The sequence below is a fragment of the Barbus barbus genome (assembly GCF_936440315.1).
Source record: "Barbus barbus genome assembly, chromosome: 20".
In the NCBI taxonomy this organism is placed as follows: Eukaryota; Metazoa; Chordata; class Actinopteri; order Cypriniformes; family Cyprinidae; genus Barbus; species Barbus barbus.
The window spans coordinates 13,031,763-13,056,872 of NC_136748.1; the positions used below are offsets into that span (position 1 = coordinate 13,031,763).

General features: G+C 36.9%; 1 protein-coding gene across 1 annotated transcript in view; it reads right to left on the minus strand.

Moving 5' to 3' along the window:
* The window catches only part of LOC306886414 (gephyrin-like), a gene marked incomplete at its 3' end in the record, with an annotated part of 98,153 nt that overhangs the window by 61,458 nt on the left and 11,585 nt on the right, over positions 1-25,110 (minus strand). The window contains exon 2 of the mRNA XM_079443500.1: positions 1,155-1,233. Within this exon, the coding sequence (XP_079299626.1) occupies positions 1,155-1,233 (79 nt within the window). The remainder of the gene's footprint in view (positions 1-1,154; positions 1,234-25,110) is intronic.

Sequence of the window (25,110 nt, forward strand, 5' to 3'; positions counted from 1 at the left end):
ATCCACCTTTCATGTAATCGATACTTTCACTTAAACTCCTTACTATCTATACAAATTAAATTACATCAAAGAGGTTCCATCATTGTTTATATATTGGCTGGTCTTATGGACTAAGATGTTTGACTACTGGCTTTTAGCCTGGTCAACTTTGAGGAATATTCCAGCCAAAAACCACCATCTTGGGGCCATTCAGAAAGAAAAAGTCCTTGCTAATTTTGAGACCTCTGCATTTGGTTTCATTCAGAAAAGGGATCATCATCTGCCAAACAGAGTTACTTTTTTACTAACCATTTAGGGTTGCTTAAGAACTTGTTTACTTGCTAGTCTAAAATTCAACCATTAAATATCTTTCAAAGATAACCCTTGAAAACTTTGGTAAACCCAGAAACAAGCTATTACTCAGAAGCATTTTTTTATATCAGCTTGATACCCTGTAAAGAAAACCTTGCTTCCTGGAAAACTGACAAAAGCCTATGCACCTCAATTCTTGGAAATTGTATAGAAGCTTTGCTTCAAATTCTGTCGATTCACAGAATCAATAATGTTTGCAACAATGCATGAAAGGTAATGCACACAGACCGAGTAAGAAATTGCACCTGCTGTCCTCCTTTGTCAGGGATGGACTCTTGGGTCTTGTCCCAAATGCCGACCTGAACGCTTGCAGTCCTCCACCAAGTCCACATATTAGTCTGGATCTTTGGGTAGTAGTTCACATCAGTGTGGGATCGGCTTAAGGTAGCATTCAGAGGCACATAGGAATGGTAAAGAGGGTTAATCTATGGCAGGGATGTCCAATCCTGCTCTTGGAGGGCCATTATACTGAAGAGTTTATCTCCAATCCTAATTGAACTTCAGGATTACTAGAAACTTCCAGGCAAGTTTGTTGAGGCAGGTTAGAGGTCTCTGCAGGACATTGGCCCTCCAGGACCAAGACTGAACGCTGCTGCCCTGTGTTTTTTTTGGACTTTACAAACATGTCTTGATCTGGGGCAGGTCCTTGAAATTCATGCCTTGATCTTCATGAAGGACAACCATCCATTCAGACTTGGAACGGGACACAGTGACTGTCTGGCAATGTTTTATGTTTAACAGGACCTGATGCATGAGCACTGTAGTATTGCAAATAGCCAATGTATTGTGTGTGAGTCACTTACAAGGACGGGTCATGGACAAGATCTTTGAGGTTGATTCCACTGCGGTCCTCAGCAAGGTTTCTGAAGCAGCTGTCACTCACTGCAGACAGAAGAGTGAGGAGGAGAAAGGATGTGAGACATGGAAAAGGGAAGAGAAAAGAGAAGAAAAAGGCACATCATTGCATGGAAATAACAGAATCCCCCTTTGCAAACCATACATGTCTGATTCCTTAAACGTCATGTTAGTCCTGAGGTTTGAGAAAATATGAGTTATGTCAAAACACATTACTCAACAAAAGCACACAGCTACAAGCATGGAGAATCATACTCTAAGGCCCTTGTGTATACTATGTAACAGAGACCACACTGTTACGCACCACGCATCGTGTCAACTTCCTCTGAGATTGTACAGCCTGTATGATGGTGAGCAGAATCAGCACCACTGATAACCATGCAGAAGTGATACCAGAAGTTACAAATACAACAGTTGTTAAAGGGGATGCATCACTGAAAACAGGATTTCCCTTGCTCCTTTCCTTGTATTTTTGAACACATATTCAACATGAACCATCTACTGAGACTAAGCTGTAAAATCATTCAGAAATTGTGATATCAATGCCAAAACAGTAAGCTCATTAGCATTTAACAGTCCACATTCACATATCAATGACTATTTAGAATTCACTAACATTACAAGCCTTGATGAATTACAGTGAGAAAAGTTAGTAAGAGATTAGCCAATTACAATAGAGGTCATTTGCATATAGAAGTCTTAAAGAAATAGTTCATCCAAATAATAAAAATTCAGTCATGTTAAAGACTCCACTGACTTTGACTGTATAGGTAAAAGAGTTTAAACATTCTTAAAAATGTATTTTATTGTGTGCTCCACAGAAGAAAGTAAGTCATACCAGTTCAAAGCAAAATGACAGTGAGTAAATGATGACAGAATTTTCTTTTTTTATTGGGTGAACTATTCCTCTAAAGGCACGGTGCCAACAACAGTTTAACCCGAAGCACCAAAAGCGGCGGAAAATAGACATAAAGAACATGATTGCCATTTGTGGTGCAAGAAAACTTGGCTAAATGTATGAGATTATACTTTGGGGAAGAAAATAAAAAAGAATGGACTACATCAGTGTTGTAGTCGAAGCCAGCCCGTCTGAATCTGAGTCCAGGCTGTAGGCTGAGTCCAAGTCAAGACTAAAGGTCATTGCACCAGTGTTAATTTCGTTGACGATGACGAAAAATATTCGTCGACGAACCTTTTTTCTGTGACTAAGACAAGACGTTGATGAGCTAAAACTAATATCTGATGATAAAAACTATGACGAAATTTATGCGCGTCTTCGTTAACAAGACGAGACGGGACTAAAATGTTATTTGAGGACTACCGGACATTCAAAATACATCCTATAGGTTAAGTTAACTGTCTTGTCGTTCAAAATGTGCGTCTCTGTCATTGGATAAGGGGCGTTTGCATATCTAGTCTCAGTATGGCAGCCGCAGTGGACCAAAACGCGAACTAGCGATCTGAAACAATGGCCTCAGCAACCGAAGGGTTAGGGAGTGGGTGACCAGACGTCACGTTTTTCCCGGGAGTCACAATTCATTGTCGATTAACTTAAAGTTAGTGAAGGTGCGATAGGCGGAAACGCGCTGATAGAAGTGCTCTCTCTCTCCACTTCTTCAGTTCTCATACAGCGCGCGATCAGTTCTCAGTGCTCAAATACACACACAGCAGTCCACATGTCTATCATGTAGAGTATCTCACGGAAATACAGTCCGTTATGGTTTAAGTGAACTTAAACAGGTAGGTGAAAACTGAATGTATGTCAGTAGGCTATTACATACATAATTCCGTCTTAAATGGACAGCATTCCTAATTATGTCATAAATGTTAACCAACAAAAGATGTTAAATAAATGTATACTTGTTAAGTAAACCTACTGTATCTGAAAAATTTTTAATTTATATTTCTACAAAAAAATAAAAATGTATTCCAGTTTTTCCAAATTCAATCCTTGATTCAAATTTCTCATAACTAAGCTTAATTGTTTTGGTCTAAAGAGAGAAGTATTGATGACTATTTTTGTTAGAATACTACATATAAAATAGCTACCAAAATAAATGTTGGTAACTGCAGTTTGACTAAAAGTAATGACTAAAAGTTGACAAAAATGCAATGAGTTTTCGGCGACTAAAACTAGACTAAAACTATGATAGACTCAAATGACTAAAATGTGACTAAGACTATTAAGCATTTTCGTCTCAAGATAAAGACTAAATCAAAAATGCCTGCCAAAATTAACACTGCATTGCACGCACATTGCACACATTTTCGTCCGAAATTTTCGCACGTTAAAAAATAAATACGACCTCACGTTGTGTCAATCACGTTTGCACACTGCCTCCGAAACTTTCGTCCGTCAAAAAAAAATTAGTTTTCGCATACGTAGCATGTGTTTTGATAGGAAAGGCTAGGGAATATGAAAAAAACTGAAAAACGCATGCAAAAATTTCAGACTCCGTGTGCAATGACCTTAAGACCAGAAGAGGGTTGAATCAGAGTCTGAACAATTCAGGCAGTATAAATATACTTTCCATTTGGGTGAATGAAGCCTGGTTTTCAGTCAGTGTCACGCGAACCTCCACAGTGTATAAATAGTATGCTCTGGTCCAGCACAGTGTGATCATGTGTGCAAGAAAAAGAAAATGTATCTGCAGTGTTGCAGTCCGAGCCACGACTGAATACTCCAAATGCTCCAGAGTCCATGACAAGACCAAGACCATGTCCAGACTCGAGTATAACAACACTGGGCAATATCCCTCAAGTCAACATTGAAACCCCATTTAAACCCGGTCTTACTGTACATGTATGCCTCTTTCTATGCCTCTGAAATGACTTTCTAAGGTCATCATGCCCTCTTATTTTTCAACCACCAGCCATATATAGGCAATTGTTCAAGATCAATTGCCTATGGTTAAGTCTTAACCTACATTTTTTTCTCATTGAATATGCTTCACCTAGAAATATGCTGCATTACCGAATTAAAAAATACTTGTAAATGCTTCTAATAGCAACATAAATAGTAATTTCAACAGCATTGTGATGTGGATATAACAGGGTCTAGTGTAGCTCAAAACAGGTCAACATCTGTGATGAGAGAAGAGAATGACCTGTGCTGTGTAAATAAATGATAAAGCGCTGCCGTTCACCATCACATTCTCCATCACGCACAAGGGCTCGGTGCAACACTTGCTTCATAATTGCAGCATTTTCTCACCCTTCTCTCATTTCTCCTCATCTCTTGCTCTCTCTGTTCTCTCTCTCCACCCTGCTAACCCTTGATCTATAAATAGGCTGGTGTTCCCTGCAGGAGGCAGGAGAAGTGAGCTCTCCTCAGAGAGGCAGCAAAAAACTTCTTGTTACAGGCACGCAAATGCAACGTCTGTGTGCGTATGAATCAGGAAGAAGGAGGAGGATTGTTCTGCCAATGCGTATTGTATATAAGTGACCGTGATTGTGTGTGTGTGTGTGTGTGTGTGTGTGTGTGTGTGTGTATTTATCGGTGTGTGTATCGGTGTACAACAAGAGAGAGAGAGAGGGAAAGACTCAGCTGTTGGAACATTCATCAGAGACGTTAAGGCATCAGGACCTAAACCTAATACCTCTCAAGCAAAGTGTTTTTAAGCACATCAGTTCATTGTCAAAGCCATTGTCATTGTTCCTTTCAAACCTCACAACAACTACTGTGGTTGTACACTGATAGTAACCGACGGTAGTAACCGATGGTATTCCCATGGTACAGTGATGTAATGAATGGTAATACCACAGTAATCTGTTATATACCATAGTACTCAGAGGAAAAAAACATGGTAATAGTATTATACATGTTCAAAAGAGCATAAAATTACCATGTTTCATTTTTAATTGTTAGAAGGAAATAGTATTATATTAAGTAATATTAGTGTAAAGGAATTAATAAACATCGCCAACTCTCAATCTTCAATGCTCAACTTAAAGAGACATCATCCTTCAAGCTCTATAGAAAGGTACGCACACACAAAGACACACACACACACACTTTCTTTCTACCTCATGTCTGTGACTCACAGCTCTGCAGACGAAAAAGTCTGTCTGCATGGACACTTTGGTGAGGTGAGAGTTTCCCTCTCAGCGTGAGACTGTGTGTGAGTGTGTGTGCGCAAGTGTCTGTTGCCTGCGGCTGTGAGTAGGAGTTAGACTTGCATGAGCTGAGCTGGTGTAAAACCCTGTCTCGTTAACCCCTGCCTACATCCAGAGAAGACCTCTGGACCTCACTGTGTTCCTCAAACACCACAGGTCTAGCACCTGGGAGCAGATAAGCCCAGCTTTGAGCCGCAAACCTCGGTGGAACAGCATTCCCTTTAAAAAAAAACTCCTGCCATAAAAGACTGCATATAGAAACATTCGGTACTAAACCACATGGAACAAGGATGAGTATGTCTCCGTTTGGACGATCAGCTAATCCAGCTGGTTCAATTTACTTTCTGTCTTGTTTCATCCCCCTTCAGGTTTATTCTGACAGAAAGTAGCAAATAAGGTTCCATTTAAAAACTCTTCAGCATCCTAACTTAACTAAAATTTGATTTTTGAGGCAAATGTGAGTGTTTCCAAACTCCCCTCTAAGTTGCTGTCAGTAATAGGGCTGGGTAAAAAATATATCAATTTCAATTCGATTTAAATCGATTCTCATTTTTACGAAAGAATATCCATTCTTAAATTCCAAGAATCAATTAGTCTAGCCCGTTTTCAGCCAATAATAAGATTTGTGCTTTGTTACTTTTCATATGAAACAGTCTCAGATTTTAAACTTTGTCCATTTTATCAAAGTTTAATGTGAAGTGACAGATCGCTGCAGCGCCTTATTTCAAGAAAAGCAGCAGCGGGATGTGAACTGATCATGTCCTCCGCTTTAAAGGGTTAGTTCATCCAAAAATGAAAATTCTGTCATTAATTACTCACACTCATGTCGTTCCAAACCCGTAAGAACACAAATTAAGATATTTTCGATTAAATCCGAGAGCTCTCAGCTATCCCTTTAATACCAGTTTTAGCACAAAACAAACATGAATAAACATCCGAAGGCAAGTTAAAAGAGTACTTACCAAAACCCATATCCTGTCTCATGTAATCACTCAATCAGTGTTTCAACCGCACAAAGATATAACAGCTTGTAAACAATGTCAAGTAACGTCACATTTACCTCAGAAAAAAAAACTATTTGGTGACCATAAACTCATTAGTTAGTTAGAAAAATGAACTCTAGAGAGGAGCATTTTGCTAAGTATATGCACTATAGAACATATTCGTTGTAATTTTACTGTTCTTCAATGTTTAATTTATGTTTGAATAAATCCATCAAGTTATGACAGTCGGCATTTACATATATTTAAAAAAACTAATTGGAGTAGAAATATTATTCTGTAATTGTAACTTTATTATTATAAAAACTTCATTGAGTGTAATTTAAGTGGTTGTATACAAATCAGTTCATTTTAATATTCAATAATGTGGTAAAGTAGTACTACAACTAACTCTCGTGTATATTTTTCAGCATTAGTTGAAAGATTATTTTTGTTCCATTGAGAAAATGAGATTTTATCTGATATATATCCAAAATAATCTATATTGCATTGAATCGAATTGGTAATCGAATCTAATCACAAGCTTGTGAATGAGAATAGAATTGATTTGTGAAAGTTCTTCTGGGTGCTAATGTCTCTTAACACCAAGAACGTTAGCTATAACAATAATGGTGGCACTTTATTTTACAGTCCGGTTCCACATATACATACTATGTACTTGTTATTGTGATTACAATAACTGGATAATAGCTAAATACTACGGAAGTTCTAAGCGGCCATGCATTATTATAATTTTTCTGTCTTGTTTTCTCGTGATCTCGACATAACGAAAGTTGTTTTGTCGTTATCACGACTTAATTTTCTCGTGATCTCGACATAACGAAAGTTGTTTTGACGTTATCGCAACATAACGAAAGTTGTTGATCTCAACGTAAAAACCGTTTTCTCACGACGTAATTGTAGCTATCGTGAGAAAATCAGGGTCGCTATATTGTCTTCGACGATAAAGTTGCAGACCCGACAGCCTCCTTCTCAAGTGTCGAACACTTATGTGTAAGTCGTCAATCACTGACAGACACAGAGCTATTTCAGTTTGAGTGAGTCCCTGATCAAAGTAAAAGCGAATACGATCATCCATGATGCTGCGATGATGCTGCTTCTATAGCATTTTCTCATGCCGATTACACAGAGAAAATTAAGTCGTGATAACGACAAAACAAATTTTGTTATGTCGAGATCACAAGAAAATTAAGTCGTGATAACGACAAAACAACTTTCGTTATGTCGAGATCACGAGAAAACAAGACTTAGAACTTCCGTAAAATACTAGCCTAATATTACCTTATATTATTCCAGTGCTTTCTTAGGTAAGTACAGAGCATATACTGTAAAAAGTGCCATAATAATGAAAATAACCTAAAAATAAACTATTGCCAATACCTAAAGATGACAATGTTCTGTTTATTGTAAGTGCATGCTGCAATTACATCATCTGTCGCTTGAAATGTTCAAGTTCTTTAAAGTCGTGTGGATTGTAATTGGTTGTCAATGTTTTTATCGTTCATCAGCTGGAAGAAAATTGTTCTGAAACTATATTGTTGTTAATGTTACAGCTGTGACTTAAAATAACTACTAAAACTTTGTATCATTTGGAGCATTCTTTTCAATGTGAACGATCCCTTAAAGTCGCAATGAAATAAGAAATAGCAACATCTTTTCTTACATATTAGCTGGGGTTCCATCCAAAGCTGAGAATTTAACTTATGCGCAAAATCGGAATATCGCATAAAATATTTGCGAATAAGCACAGTTTCCATCCAACGAGTCAAAGAGAACAAAATCGTCACTTCATAATGAACTGGCAGTAAATATCACTAAGAAAAGTAGAAGCCACTGAATGCAATAATTTCCATTTATAATAATTTACTTTCGCCTTAGAGCAAGCAGATTAAACACAATAAATGCGTTCATTGCTTATGGAGGTGGATGCCTGCATAGACAGTCCAGTTAGGTAATTATAGAGAAATACTTTGATGACAAGACTTTGCTCGTGCATTTAAGAATGACCATAACATTTCAGATGCTATGCAACAAGAACGGTCCACTGGTTAATCAGGTTATGTCGTCCCATCACACAAAGCCACATAACTTTTTGATGCATACAGAGGAATTTATTCAGCAAATGCGTTTCCATCTCCTATAATTCGCATGAACCCTTTTTCGCAAAAGTTAAAAACCACCTCAAGCGACCGTAAAAACTCTCTTGTGAATTAAAGATGTTTTTCCCCAGAATTCGGCATTTCCATCACTTGTTTCTGATGCAATACTTCAAATTGTGCATAAAAACAGGGTGATGGATACACATACATTTTTTTGGCCTCTGGTTATATTCAACGTACTGTGGCTTCTTTATTTCTTTATTTGTGACTACACTAATTTGCGTGTGGTAGCCTATATTGCGTTATACAGAATATATACACATATACTATATTGCGTTATACATATTTAGGTATACAGAATATCAATAACATGCATTTAGAAAATAATTTGGGTGACTTTTCATTTCATGTTGTTTAAAGAAAAAAAAATCTAAAAATAACAAAAGCCTACCACCACGTCTCTATGATATTCTAGTTGCGTTTCTGTAGCTGTGGTGCTAACTAGGGATGCAACGATACCATTTTTTCAGATCCGATCCGATCCAGAAAATTCTGAGTATCGGCCAATTCCGACCTGATCCGATACCAGCGCAGTTTTTTTTTTAAATCAATGTAGAATTTCTATACTTCTGTGTCACTCTTTTGTGTGTTAAACACAATCTATTAGACAATTTAATTTTAATGAAAAATAACATGAAAAAATATATTGGGGCTGTTTACACCTGGTCACTTCATGCGTTTTGTAATATAAATCCGACCACGCAAACCACTTCAGGAGGTGGTCTGGGCCGCATTCCAAACGAAACTGGACATGTGTAAACGCATCTGGTTGTTGAAACCACATATGTATATATATATTACTTGTCCCAAAATGTAAAAAATAAAAATAAACGTGTGAGACCATGTTATAGGCTATATGACATTATATTCAGATACGACTGCGCTAATGCAACACACATCGCTGAGGACGAGTAGCTGAGTATCTCTTCAGCAAGCAGACACGCAAACTGCCGCGAATGAAACAAAGTAAGACGCAGACGATCAACACAATACTCTTCATTAAAAGTTTAAGACAAACTTATCTTTCCAGTGCTGATGCCACGTGCTCTCCTATTGCGGTCTTTGATCTTGAAATGAGCTGATAATTAATAAAATGCAAAAAAAAACTTCGTTACATTCAAATATAGCGCAGGAATTGAAGATCGGATTTATATCCATTTTGCGACTTTGTGGCCATGTGTAAATTGAAACGTTACAAATCAGATAGATATCCGATCAGCGAAAACGCATGAAATGACCAGGTGTAAACAGGCCCATTCATAATCTATGACAAAAATATTCTTATAAATTAGGTTAGTGGATAATTTAGCAGCAAAATTTATTATAGAAAAATCATGAGTGCACAATTTTATAAAATTTAACATTTAGTGATAACATTATTTAGTGGGGAACAAATAAAAGTGAATATGCGAAGGACTATATCTGGTAAAATGTTACACATTGCTCTTTGTATTGTTGTAAAATACATTAATGAAAACAAGTAAATATATTTATTTATAAATATAAACTACAAAATTAAAAGACATTTCTTTTAAATGTATAGTACAATGAAGGCAGCGACATATGATAGAGCAGTCCTATCTATCATATTCCTCCATTACTGTGCTATACATTAGATTATTAATAGCCTTGATAGGACAGCTATCCTGATTGATATCCAGCTATTGATTGACAGCACGGCTTCCCGTGCGCAGAATGATGCGCTTGAAGCAGCACGGAGTCACAGCGCGCAGCTCCACATAGAGACGTTCAAAGCACAAAGGAAAGAGATATTGGTGCGTAGCTTATTAAATCAGTTTATTGATCCTTTTCGTTTAATAGTTTTAAATCTCAGTTATTGAGCGCTCTTGGAGAGAGTTTGACTGTCTTAACCGAACGTGACAAAGTTTGAATGCTGAACGGAGGATGACAGACAGAAGCAGCGGAGAGAAGAATTTACGTGAACTTGAATTTAACAACTTAAATATTCATCTGTACTTCACATTAAACTATGGAACGGCTTCAGAACACTGGGACTTTGACTTTATGGTGCTTTCTAATGCTTTTGTGCTTTCGTGGGGCTTAAAAATGACACCGAATAGTATACGCACAATATCGGATTTGGATCGGTCTCGTCTGACCGATACCCGATCCGCAGAAAATGACCGTATCGGAGTCGATACCGATCCTGAGTATCGGATCGATGCATCCCTAGTGCTAACATTGCCAAGGTCATGGGTTCATTTCCCAAGAAATACCTTGAATGTAAGTCGCTTTATGTATAATTGTCTGATTTTATCCAAAAGTGGACAAATCTTGTTTAGAGGCTTAACTCTCCAAACCAGGTGCACAATTTGAAATCATTCATGTTTTTAGCATAAATGGTGCAGGATAAGCTATGTGCCAAAGTTTAATACATAAAGTCAGTGTGTTTGTATTTTTTTTTTTTTTTCAAATATAAGCAATAGTAGCCTTCTCAAGCTATCAAAATGATTTAGAGGCCTTTGCTGTAGGGCTGCAACAACTAATCGATAAAATCGATTATTATCGATTATGAAAATCATCGACAACGATTCTCATTATCGATTAATCGGGTCTGCCCACAGTGCACGTCCAACTTCAGCTGGTTAGTCAAATTACGGCACTGAATAATGCATTTCTATGGACAAAATGCATCTAAAAATAGTGGAGGAAACAGAATGAGATTCTGCCGGAGAAGCACGTGATCCAAGCTGCCCAAAACATGATAATTCTTTATTTTAAGCTTTAAGTTAATGCATAAGAGTAATGGCTTGCCCTGTCAGGCGCTTTGACAGATGCGTGTGCGTCCTCAGCGCAAAAACGTTCAGTTTACGGTCATGTCCTTATCTATAAATGCCACAAATTCACGCGAGCATTTCCATTTTTGCATAAAGGTCCGTCCTGACAGTCTGTGTTAAGTTTAAAATACCGAATGAGCGCCGGCGCGGCGGGCGCGCGCACGCGCGTCAGACGGACAGAACACAGTAGAGAGGGAGACAATTAATAGGCTTTTCAGCGCAAACATATCCATTGTGCTGAATTATCTGTTGTTGAAAGTTAATTTAAGGTTTAAAATAAATTAAAATATTTTATGAGAGTAGGAACTTTAAAGGGATAACAGCGTGTAATTGTCTGTCTGAATATAAACATGAGAGGCTCCATAACGGCCTTTTACAGGATAAAGAAATGACGAGGTGACTGTGATCGAAGTAGTTCCTGCAGAACATTACTCTTACCTGTTGGTTAACACTGAGTTTGTGTTTTTATTCGTCTTTATTATTTTAATTTTTAATAGAGGTTTAAACTATATTCAATTTTTACAATGCTTAACAAATTTATGTAAGTTTTTTAACAATGTGTTTATGTAAGGTTTGTGCCACTGCTGCTCTAAAGTAACAGTATTGGTGATAACCAAAATCATTTTTCGGCTTTCTGTACTGGTTAGTACTCCAATATGTGTAAGCTCTTTAGTAACAGTAGTAGGCTATTTTTAATTCTATAATATCATTATTGCTGTTATCTATGAAAGAAAACCAGAGCACTTTTTTTTTTTTTGTATTTTTTGAGTATTTTTTTTTCGCGATACCCAATTGCAGTCAAAAAGTACATAAACAATACCAGCAAGAATGCAAGCTGTTATGAGGCCATTTTTTATTATTATGTCCAATAAATGACAATAACATTTTTAAATTTAAACAAATTTTTGACAAATTTCTAAAATATGTTTTCTCTTTATTATGATAAGTGGTCTAATAAATTAAGCACTGTATGTTTTCATAGCATTCAGTTGCCACGTTTGTTTGAAGGACATTGGGCAGAATGTGGAATAGTGTTTTTTTTGGTCAATATTTTTTTAATCCGATTAATCGATTAATCGAAAGAATAATCGGCCAACTAATCGATTATCAAAATAATCGTTAGTTGCAGCCCTACTTTGCTGTGTTCAGATGTGTGTCCAATCAGAGTCATGCATGCAAAACATCCTGCTGACCAATCAGAGAAGCCCCCTGGACCAACTCTCCAAGAGCAAGGTTATTTATTACTCACTTCGTGCACTAGATCTAATCAATGAACATCTCTACTGCCCCCTGCCTCCACCTTCATGACTATGCAAGACTGCTCTGGAAACACGAGAGACAAGGAAAGAAAATGGAAAAAGTTTTTTCAAGAAGAGAGGGAGCTGGTCTGTGTAAGTTTCAGGTGGACTCCATTAGATCAGTGACAGGAACACAATGATCCCCAGGCACATAGTTAACAGTGCTGGACACGTGTGTACGTACGTGTGTGTGTGTGTGTGTGTGTGTGTGTGTGTGTGGATGGATGATGTTAAGGAGAGAAGAGAGAAAGTCACAATGGAACTTAAATCTGTGAGCTGCATTTCAAAGCACCCTTATGCAAAATGTATCGTATAGAGTCTACAAAAGCTCAGTTTCTAGATAAGTGTTTCACAAAGGCAAAGAAGGGAACAGAGAAAAAAGGAAAATAATTTATTTGTGCTGAAGGGAATGTGAAAGAATAGGGGACGTGTTCTAGAGAGGAATGAGGGGCGTCTAATTAAATCATTGAGAAAATACCAACATCATCTTTCCTATAAACACACACGCAGCCATACACATTTATACAATGGTGACAGGAAGTACTGGGTAGCACTTCATTTAGCAGTCATGACTTCCAAACATTTCCTGCAGGCTACTCCATCACCCCAGCACATCAACTTGATGGTATTTTGGCCCATTTCTCTGCACAGGACTGCTTCAAGTCACTGGTATTTTTGGTTGTTTTGAATGACCGCTGGCTCCAGGTCACTGCTGCAACATCTCGATTCAGTCAGGGCTGTGTCTTTTGCAAAACCTTTAGCCATTCAGACTTTCTATTCCACTTATACGAGAATAGAAATTATCCCCAATTGTGAACAGTGCGCATGAATATGAATTACGTGACTTAAAATTCCACAGACATTTGTAACCGATCTGTAACTGTTAAACCACTCACCAATTGCATTTTTCATTGCACCCAATTGGCAAAGGTTTCTGCTGGGTTTAAAGCTGTTGTTGTTTTATGTGGCCAGCTACATTTTTTTTTACTTCATACTGTAATAAGAATATCTGAATAACACATACATATATATATATATACATACAGTAATGGCCATAAAATATCAGCACTCTTGGTAAATATGATCAAAGAAGGCTGTGAAAATTAACTTGCATTGTTAATCCTTTTGATCTTTTATAAAAAATAAAAAATAAAAATCTAACCTATCTTTGGATAATAAGAATTTATAATGGGGGGGAATATCATTATGAAATAAATGTTTTTTTCTCAAATACACATTGGCCACAATTAACGGCACCCTTTTATTCAATACTTTTTGAAACCTCCATTTGCCAGTTTAACAGCTCTAAATTTTCTCCTATAATGCCTGATGAGGTTAGAGAACACCTGACAAGAGATCAGAGACTATTCCTTCATCCAGAATCACTCCAGACCCTTTTTTCTACAGGGTTCAGGTCAGAGGACTAGAATGGCCATAGCAGAAACTTGGTTTTGTGCTCAGTGACCCATTTTTGTATTGTTTTTGAGGTTTGTGTTTGGATTATTGTCCGGTTGGAAGATCCAAACATGGCCCATTATAAGATTTCTAACAGTCAGTCACTTATTGATTTTTTATCTGTTGGTATTTGATAGAATCCATGATGTCATGTGTCTAAACAAGATGTCCAGGACCTCCGGCAGAAATATAGGCCCACAACATCAAAAATACAGCAGTATATTTAATTGTATACAATTAAATATACTGTATACTTTATATGTTGTATACTTTTTATCCCTGTGTTCACCAAACCCATCTTCAGTGTTTGCTGCTAAAAAGCTAATGTTTTAGTTTCATCTGGCCATAGAAGCCAAGGTCCAGTCGTGTCTGACAACTGAATATGCTGGAGTTTGTTTTTGGATGAGTGAGGAGAATTTTTCTTGAAACCCTCCCAAACAACATGTGGTGATGTAGGGGCTGTTTGACAATTTGTTTGTTAAGGTTTTCTGACCCCGAGACTCAACTATTTTCTGCAATTCTCCAGCTGTGGTCCTTGGAGAGTCTTTAGCCACTCAAACTCTCCTTCTCATCGTGCATTAGGACGATATAGACACACGTCCTCTTCCAGGCAGTTTCGTAACATTTTATGTTGATTGGAAATTCTTAATTATTGCCCTGATGGTGGAAATGGGAATTTTCACTGCTCTACCTCTTTTTTTAAAGCCACTTCACTAATTTGTGAAGCTCAGTTATCTCTTGCTGCACATCGGAAATATATTCTTTGGTTTTTCTCATTTTAGTGGAGTAAAAGTAAAAGTTGGCTGAAATATAAAAACTCAAGTAAAGTACAGATACTCCCAAAAATACGTAAGTACTATAACGAAGTATAATTACTTCGTTACAATACACCACTGTAAACAATTACCTAAAAAACGAGAGGAATAAGTCTCAACCGTGATTCTGTCCATTTTAATTATGATGAAATAATTCCACATTGTCCCCTCAATTATCTTTTTTTTTTACATCTGTGAGATTGGGTTGTCCGCCATTATTAATATTCCATTACCAAGCTAATAAATATTGAGAAGAGATTCGTTCAGGAAGCCGCTGCAGACACAACAGAGAGGAATCTCAGCACTCATCTCTTCACATCCCTCCATCCAAGCCACTCCTGTCATCTTGAGCTCTTTCACTCTTCTACATTTTTTACCACGTCTAAAAATCAAAAGACAAGAGATAATTCAAATTATAGGCTACATAAAGAGGAAAAAAACAGCAAAGAGACAGAGAAAGACAGAATGACAAACAGAGATGGAGAAAGACAGATGGTCAGTCAGGAAGAACAATGGGGAATGATGAAGGGATCTGAAGACAGAAAAAGAGAATGGGGGAGGTGTAGAAGAGCGAATGAGGATGAGCTGGACTGGGGAAGAAAGAAAAAGGAGGATGGAAAGAAGAGTAGATAAATGATGAACAGGATGCAACATACATCCTGAAAGAGAAAGAACACACAGAAAGGAATAGGAGATTTGGATTTACAGAGGAATGACGCACACCCTAACAGCCAAAACACACACACACACACACACACACAGAGAGAGAGAGAGAGAGAGAGAGAGAGCTATTCCCCTTGTGAACGCTGGTAATTATCTTAAAGCCCACTCCTGATGACCCCTGTGCTTTCATTAGCACTTTTGCCTCATTTCTGCACAAACAAGCACACACATACATACAGAAACTAACCTGTTTACTCTCCTGCAAGACATTCATTAAGAGCAGAGCTGTCACTGTAACTCGTGTGAAAACAAGATTTTAGGATTCCTCTTAAAGGGATATTATGGGTTTATTATGAGTTAAGGAGCATTGAAAGCATCTGTTATCAATTTTGACAGAAAATCATATAAAAAGTAAGTGAGGATTATGGACCTGCAATAGAAGTCTATGGGACGAATACACCAACTACTGTATAAAACTCTATTGAAAAAGTGTTTCTGTAATTTTTTTTTTTATATTTCAGTTGACCAAAGTGACTGCGTTTTGGTCAAATACTACTGAAACGCATCTTAAAATACATAAAGATTGATTAAAATTTTAAAATTTGACCCCACAGAAAAGTTTTATGGTCACGGTCTGTCGGCTTTAAAACTAACTGTACTTATAAAAGTAAAAACAAAAATAACTTCAGCAGATATGCACATTTGAAATGAACAGCTTTTCTCTTCTGGAACAAAATTGTTAAAGGGCTTGGGGAAGTTGTGGTCTAATGGTTAGAGAGTCGGACTCGTAATCCAAAGGTTGCGGGTTCGAGTCTCGGGCCGGCAGGGATTGTAGGTAGGGGGAGTGAATGCCCTTGAGCAAGGCACCGAACCCCCAACTGCTCCCCGGGCTGCCCACTGCTCCGGGTGTGTGTTCACGGTGTGTGCGTGTTCACTGCTGTGTGTGTGCACGTTGGATGGGTTAAATGCAGAGCACAAATTCCGAGTATGGGTCACCATACTTGGCTGAATGTCACTTCACATCTGTTCAAACTTATATGCTTTCCTATCTTCTACGGGAAAGAAATGAAGATACTGTGAAGAAAAACTTGGTGAACATATCCCCATTATATAATGGTGGAGAAATCAACCCCTGACATTTCTCAAAAAATCATTTTTTGTGTATCACAGAAGAAAGGCATTCATACAGGTTTGGAACAACATGAGGGTGACAATATTTTCATTTTTGGGTGAACCATTGATGAATGGATGAATCCAAACCGGGGCATGCCGGTTTTTTTTCCAGTCTCATATTCTCTAGAATGAAAACGTCCCTCCTCCTATTATCTGATTTTGACTAGCAATAGCAGGTAGCAAATCATGGTGTAAGACTGTGACAAACTAAAAGCTACTTTAATATCTCCCAACACATCTTCCTTTTTAAATAGGCAAACATAACAGTAAATAAAACTGGGCCTTTGAATAGAGAAAAGTGTTGGAGTCATGGTCTAGCCAGACATGTTGATGTGCTAACTCAGGATATCGCATGACTTTCTATGCCCTCATGACTACCTCTAAAAATAAAAGTGGCAAAAGCACAAAAATATAAAGACACCAGCCTCGTATTACCCTGAGGTGCAAAGCTTCTCATCAATTCTGTTTAAAATGATCCTACTCCCTATTAAGATGTTTTCTGGATTAACGGCATTGCTCAAAAAAAAAAAGGATAATTCAGTCATCATTTTCTGACACTCATGTCATTCTAAAGTCATAAGACTTTCGTTCAACTTCAAAACACAAATGAAGATATTTTTAACGAAACCTAAAAGATTTCTGTCGCTCCATTAGAAAGTCCACAGAATCAAAACTTTGACGATTTAAAAAGTTCAGGAAGACACTGTAAATGATTATGATTATGAGTGGTTTGATGTGCTCCATGTCAAGCATGTATGCGTGTTGAATGTTTAAATGCAAATAAAAGCCTAAATTAAATCGGTTCATCATATAAAGTGGTCATGTCTCTTCAGAGAGATTAAACCACTTGATTAATATGAATTACATTTACTTATGAACATTTTGAATGTTTTCATCAATGTTTAATGTAATGTAATGGAGTTTAAATGGAGGGACAAATCTCTCAGGTTTTATTAAAATATCTTAAAGGAATAGTTCACCCAAAAATAAAAATTCTATCATTAATTACTCACACTCATGTCGTCCCAAACCTGTAAGACCTTCACTCATCTTCAGAACACAAATTATGGTATTTTTGATGAAATCCGAGAGCTAGACAATGCAACTACCAACTTCAAGGCCCAAAAAGGTAGTAAGGCCATCGTTAAAATAGTCCATGTGACATGTTCAACCATAATGTCACGAAGCTACATGAATATTTTTTGTGTGCAAAAAAAACAGAACTTTATTCAATAAATTATTTTCTTCCGTGTCAGTCTTCAATGCGTGTTCATGAGAGCCATGATGCATGCAAGGCAGCATCACACAGTATCTCCCTTTAATTTGTGTTTCAAAGATGAACAAAAGACGAGTTTGAAATAATAAAGCTGAATAAATGATGAAAAAAAAAATCATTTTTGAGTTAACTATCCCTTAAAACATTCACAAACACAGCTCAGTCTCAAATGTGCTAAAATGCACATAAAAACAAGAGAACTTCCTACATGTAGGCCTCAAGTTGCAGACCAATTTGTGAAAATGGTTTCTGGGGACTGTAACAGCAGCACTGTCCTTCACTAGACAGACACTGCGGATGAAGACTCAGTTAAACTGCAATGTGTGAGAGCTGTAATCCCACAATCCAGCTCTGCATCCGAATCGGAAGCTTAATCTGCTACAGAACGTCTCCCTGGGTCTCAAACACCACGCTGATTTAAAGGTGCTCTGTTCATTCCCTTTGTGCCTCTGTGTGTTCAGTGAATCACCGAAAGCGTGATTGCGTCAGAAAATGAAAAGAGACACACAGATAGAGAATGAATTAAGAAGTTTGAGTTGACAGAAGCTGAGTTCTCCAGACAGATGTCTGCGGACTCGCTCATGCAGGAGTCCCTCAATTCTGTGAGTCATTCTCACCAAACACATTAGGCCACACGTGGAAGTCGTGGCCTAATGGTTAGAGAGTCGGACTTGTGATCCGAAGGTTGCGGGTTCGAGTCTCCGGCCGGCAGGAATTGTAGGTGGGGGGAGTGAATGTCCAGCGCTCTCTCCACCCTCAATACCACGACTGAGGTGCCCTTGAGCAAGGCACCGAACCCCCAACTGCTCCCCGGGCGCCGCAGCATAAAATGGCTGCCCACTGCTCCGGGTGTGTGTTCACGGTGTGTGTGTGTTCACTGCTGTGTGTGTGCACGTTGGATGGGTTAAATGCAGAGCACGAATTCCGAGTATGGGTCACCATACTTGGCTGAATGTCACTTCACATCTGTATGGCCACAGCGCTCAGATCATATCGCAGATCTCACTACGCCAACATCTTATATTACCCAGTTGTGGCGTTTCTCTTTTTTTTCAAAGTAGGTCCACACCAGCCAACACAAACGCACAAACTGACACTTTAGACCAGTTAAAATTATTCCATTATTAGAAAAAGAATTAAATCAATACAATATAATATTACAACTATCTTACACTCATCTTTCAATTTGCAATACAGAATCTCCACTCTGAAGCCAAGCATCAGTGCTTTAATTAGCATTATAAAGGGTTATTGTTACACAAACAGCACTGCTTCGAAGATTTGTTACAATGATTTTTTTTTTTCATTGAGACTGGAAGGGTTATTTGAGAGCGGCCTGAAGTTTTTTTAATACAGTTGCGCAAACTCAGACGCACCGTTCTACATACACAACGGATTGGATTTATTTTGCCTTTAATAGCATTAGAGAGAAAAAAAAGCCTGACATGAAACACGCAATTTGCAAGAGATAGTATATGAAAGCCTTATTGCAGTTTAATAAGTCTTGATGTCCTATAACACTTTTTGTATTTCTTCATATAAAGAGAGCCGCAACTGTATTGCAATATAACCCAAGTAATATGAAGATTATGACAATATTGTGGGATCCCTGAATATTCACATCCCTGAAATTAATGATACAGGGTGGTGGTACAGGTTCAGTCCCAGGTAGGTGTGACCTAGACTTTATTCACACTCAATGGTTTTTGGATTGTTTTGGAAAGATTTAAAGTCTGTGTGAACTGACATTATTTCAGTGCTGTGATGTATTTCTGAATGAAACAGAATGTTAAATACCGGGTGGGGGTTTCATTTTAGCGCACCTCCTCACCATTTTTAGTTTGCAGCAGACTGACGGTTAGAGGGGCTTGTTAAGAATGTTCTAAGCCATCAAAGTAACATCACAGTAGGAAGACCATTCCAGAGCAGAAATAAATGTATACATTTTCAAGATTGTAAAGACAATTGTTTCATGTGGATATATGTTACTGTGAAGTTACAATGATAATAATAATAATAATAATAATAATAATAATAATAATAACAACAACAATAAATTATTATTACTTTTATTATCATCATTACTGCTACTAGGGCTGCACGATTATGACAAAAATCATAAATGTCGATTATTCCCTTGAGACTGTAATTGTGATTATTAATAATGATTCTTTTTTTAACAGATTTATGCCATTGTTTGAAGCTGCATGCCATATTTTTATATAAAAAAAATAAAATAATAATATATATATATATATATATAAAAGAAGGCTGAAAACACTCTTCCTGAACTTTTATTGCTTTTCTATAGCATTGAGCCTCAAATGTCAAATATGCATTGGTTTGGTTTCTTCTTTAAACAAACAAACAAAAAAAGATAAAATTATGCATGGTATAATAATGTTATACTAAAACTAAAAAAAAAAAAAAAAAGAAAGGTTTACTATATATACTATATATATATAAAGCTATATATTTCATTTACAATTAAACAGACAAATTAACAATTTAATTTACAATTAAATTACAAATTAAACTAATTTCAAATTACAGTAACATTTTACAGTACAATTTATATTATCAGTGCTCCAGACTAACATTTGAGAGCAGTGGCACCAGCACCTGATTTGGTAGCACTGAACATGTAATATTACAAGTTTTGTCTCTTAGAAATGCACATTAGAACAGGAGCTTGAGTTCAGAGTTGCAGGAGCTTGAGTTGGGATGCAGATGTGCATTTGACAGTACCATTGTGAAAACTGTAACAGCCTCGTCTTTTATACATAATCAAAAGTTCAGCACCTTTCAATGCAAACACAATAGAAACCATATAGTTAGGCTACTAACTATATGGTTTCTATTGTGTTTGCATTGAAAAGCAGTAGCCTAAAGACATTCAATTACAAATCCACATCAACTGATAGAATAATTAACTAAATACTATAATTATATTCCATTACTCCTTTAACATATTTAGTATATTAATAATATAATAATACTAAATATGAATATCTTACTTTTCTGCCACCGTACCATTGTTACCGTTAGTGTTACTACAGTAAAACTATGGTAAATGTGGGTGATTTGTGGATTGAAACGTCTTCTATCTGGATCGTTGTTGCACTGTTTCTGCATCAGTGTTGATGAGAATAACAGCTTAGATTTATTTGGCTTTAAACTAGTTTAAATTAAAGAGACGTGATTTGTTCTGGAGAACTCTGCGCTGAACTCGAGTGCTTCTTACTGGATTTCACAGCGTTGTTTAGCGCGTGATCGCTGTTTTCTTTTGAGGGAGCGGATAAAAGGTCAGTGTGGCACGCAGTTCAAACGAGTACCACTATTTTGTTCCGCTTTTGACACGTTTGGCGTTTAACATATCTATCATGCACAACAGAGTGACAACGGCTATCAGTTAGACAAAATGTCTTTTATCCAGTGTATCTGAGTTTGTTAAACCCCGCGCTGCAAACACCTCTTAAGCACACAGAATAATGCAAGTTGCCATTTTTAATTGTTTATTTTTGTAATTGCGGCTTTGAACAATTACGTAATCGTGGCATCCATAATCGTAATCGCGATTAGAAATTCGATTAATGTACAGCCCTAACTGCTACAATACTATTATTAGTACTTACACGCCAGATCAGTCAATTTTTTTATTTTTTTTAGAAATGTATACTGTTATTCAGCAACGACTATTATTCAAAAGAGACAGTAAAAATATTTATAATTTGCTCATCAAAACAAAAATTAAATCAGTTTCCACACAAATAAATAAATAAGCAACTCAACTGTTTTCAACATTGATAATAATAATAAGAAGAAGAAATTATTCTTGAGCACCAAATCAGCAAATTAGAATGATTTCTGAAGGATCATGTGACACTGAAGACTGAAGTAATGAAGCTGAAAATTCAGCTTTGCGTCACAGGAATAAATTACATTTTAAATATTTTACAATATAAAACAGTTATTTTAAATTGAAACATTTCACAATATTACTGTTTTTACTGTGTTCTAATAAACTTTCCAGCTGTTGTGTCATAAAATATATGACACAACATTAATGGATATCTCAAACTATTAGCTTGAAACGGCTGTGTGACACAACCTATTATAGCCAACTGGAAATATTTGATGTTTAACATACTCTACATTAAACACAAATTTGGACCAATGAGATTTCATGGGGGCAGGCGTGCCAGTGCAAAAATAATAATGTCATCGACAAAACTCTCTTTTGTGGTTGCAGCTGCTTGGGACAAAAAAAACTGAAAATTACATGGAGAGAGCTGTTATTGCATCATACCTGGTTAGTTGTTTGTATAATAGCGTTGGTTAAATGACCTCTTAATAACTTCTCTTGTTTGGCACAGAAAAGCTTGCTTGCCAAACACCTAGCCATGTCCTTGTCTTTTTTGCAAGAACAACCAACCCTTCTTTCTTGGATCAAATTAATTTGCATGTCTATCTGATTGAGAGAGACACTTACCACCCTCCTTTCTCAGGATGGGCACTACCCACCTCCAAATGTTGCACTCACAGAAATCTGAAATAATGCCAAGCATAGAAAACAAAAACAAATCACATACGCTCTGAAACACACACTCCAACAGGTTACATAAACGTAAAGAGCAGCATGTCCATTTGATTCCAGGGGGTTCCTTTAGCCGTTGGTGAGGGGGGTCTGTGATTAATGTCTGTATTCTATTATCTAAGACTCTGCAGTCACACTGTGTCCAGATAAGGCCCGAGTTAAATTATTCATCCAGACACGGGCCAACAGAACACAGGCGCATTCAGATGGGAAGGCATGTTTAAGAGAAGAGATCATTACAGAGACACTTTGGCAGATTCTCTCTCTCACACAGTCTGTTTCCACCATATGGGCCTCTTGTACTGTTACTGATACAGTTTCTACCTCACTGTGAGAAGTGTTCCCGGAATATAACCGAGCTGTTCAGGCATCAACAATAAGGATTTTTTATTTATTTATTTTTTTACTGCCCAGTCAATTTTTCATTAAAAAAATAAATGTATTTTTAAATGTATCTATATTTACATGTAAAGAGCAAATAAATAAAAAGGTAAAGAAATAGAAAGGTAAAGACTTTTTTTCTGAAAGAACTTTATATTATAAATAATATAGATTTCATTTAAATTATTTTAAAAAGTTAATATTTAAATAAAAAGTAAATCAAAGTAGTAGTAGTAGTAGTAGTAGTAGTAATAATACTAAATTGTGAATGCAGTTCATGTTGTGTTTAATTCTAACTGTTGAGTACTGAAATCTCTGGCCAATAATCTTAAAGGAAAACGCCACTGTTTTTCCATATTCCAATATGTTCTTCCCTCAACTTGCTAGCCACTATGCTTGCCACTATGCTAGCGTTTGAATGGTGCTAAGCTAAACGCTAGCATAGTGGCACTGCGTGCTAGTGTGATTAAGTGCACGCACTGAGACAGGAGAGGTACGTATCAACTCGTCTAAGTTGAGGGAAGAACATATTGGAATATGGAAAAACGGTGGCGTTTTCCTTTAAAGAGACAGTCTGCTACAAAAATTAAAATTCTGTCAGTTAACGGTAGCCATTGATAGGGATGCATCGATCCGATACTCAGGATCGGTATCGGCTCCGATACGGTCATTTACTCGGAGGTCTGTGCAGCCTGCGTGCTGTGACTCCATGTTGCTTCAAGCGCATCATTCAGTGCATAAGCGCTTTGTGCCGCTCTGTATTGGAGCCTTTCGTATTATAATACTTTTGCGTAATGAAAGATTATTAATAGTCTTTCTCATTCTGTCCTATCTATCATATGTTGCTGCCTTCATTACTGTGCTATAGATTTAAAATACATGTATTTTAATTTTATATTATATATTTATAAATAAATGTATTTTCTTATTGTTTCATGAATTTTACAACAATACAAAGAGCAATGTGTACCATTTTACAAGATTTAGTCCTACACTTATTCACTTTTAAAAATTGTTAAAAATGTTTCACTAGGTTTTATAAAATTAGAGTATCTTTTGTCATAGATTATGATTATATATTTTTTCATTTGTTATTTTTCATTAAAATTAAATTATCTATATGTAGAAGATTGTGTTTAACACACAAAAGAGTGACAATCAGGCCAACACAGAGAAGTATAGAAATTCTACATCTATTTAAAAAAAAAAAACTTTGCTGGTGTCGGATTGGATCGGTATCGGCAGATACACTGAATTTTTGGTATTGGATCGGATCGGTTCTGAAAAAATGGTATCGTTGCATCCCTAGCCATTGACTTCCATTTGGATGGAAATACGAGCGAGGACAACAGTGAAAATGGCAGATCATGGAAATAAATGTTATGTTCCAGGCTGTGCAGGGGAGGTGAAGTGCAGGGATGAGTTGGTGTCTGTATTCAGAAAGGCACGGAAAGGAAATAACACGTTCTAATAAAATAACGCGAGCCACTAAAGGGACATGGTTAGCTCCTTGCTAGCGGTAGCCTGTTACATTACAGGACATAAGATTTCACTTACCATATAAACAGAGTAAGGAGAGATGACTGAGGATGATGGCGAATGATTTACAGATCCTGAGTACCACTGACAAGCATCTGATCTTGTAAAATGTGTGGTAAGCACTGCCGCTCCAGTATAAACAGAGTACATGCGATCGCGAATCTCGAAACTGAAAGTAAAACGCGATTGTGCATTCCAAAGCAGTTTCAATGCCCAGCATATTAATAGCGGCTCCCTGATGCCCGCATTTTAGTTACAGTATAATTACCCAACAATATAAATGCGCAAAAAAGTATTGAAATATAAATGTTCCCTGTGTTTCATTCCTGTGAGCTACTGAAATGAGCCATACTGTGAAACAGCCAATCAGAGCAGAGCTCAACATTATTATTCATGACCCTTCCAAATAAGCCAATAATAGACAGTTTAATTCTGGGGAGAAATCCTAGGGTTGTAAATCGCCATGTAAATCTGTTTCTGGAGAATTTTTGCCCTTACCTAAGCCACATACCTTCTATGTAGATATCAGAGAACAATTTAAAATATTGTATCAATGCATTCTATGGCACCTTTAAGAAAGGATTATCCAGAAAGCATATCTGTACTTCTTGACTCGTGATAAAGATGAACTTT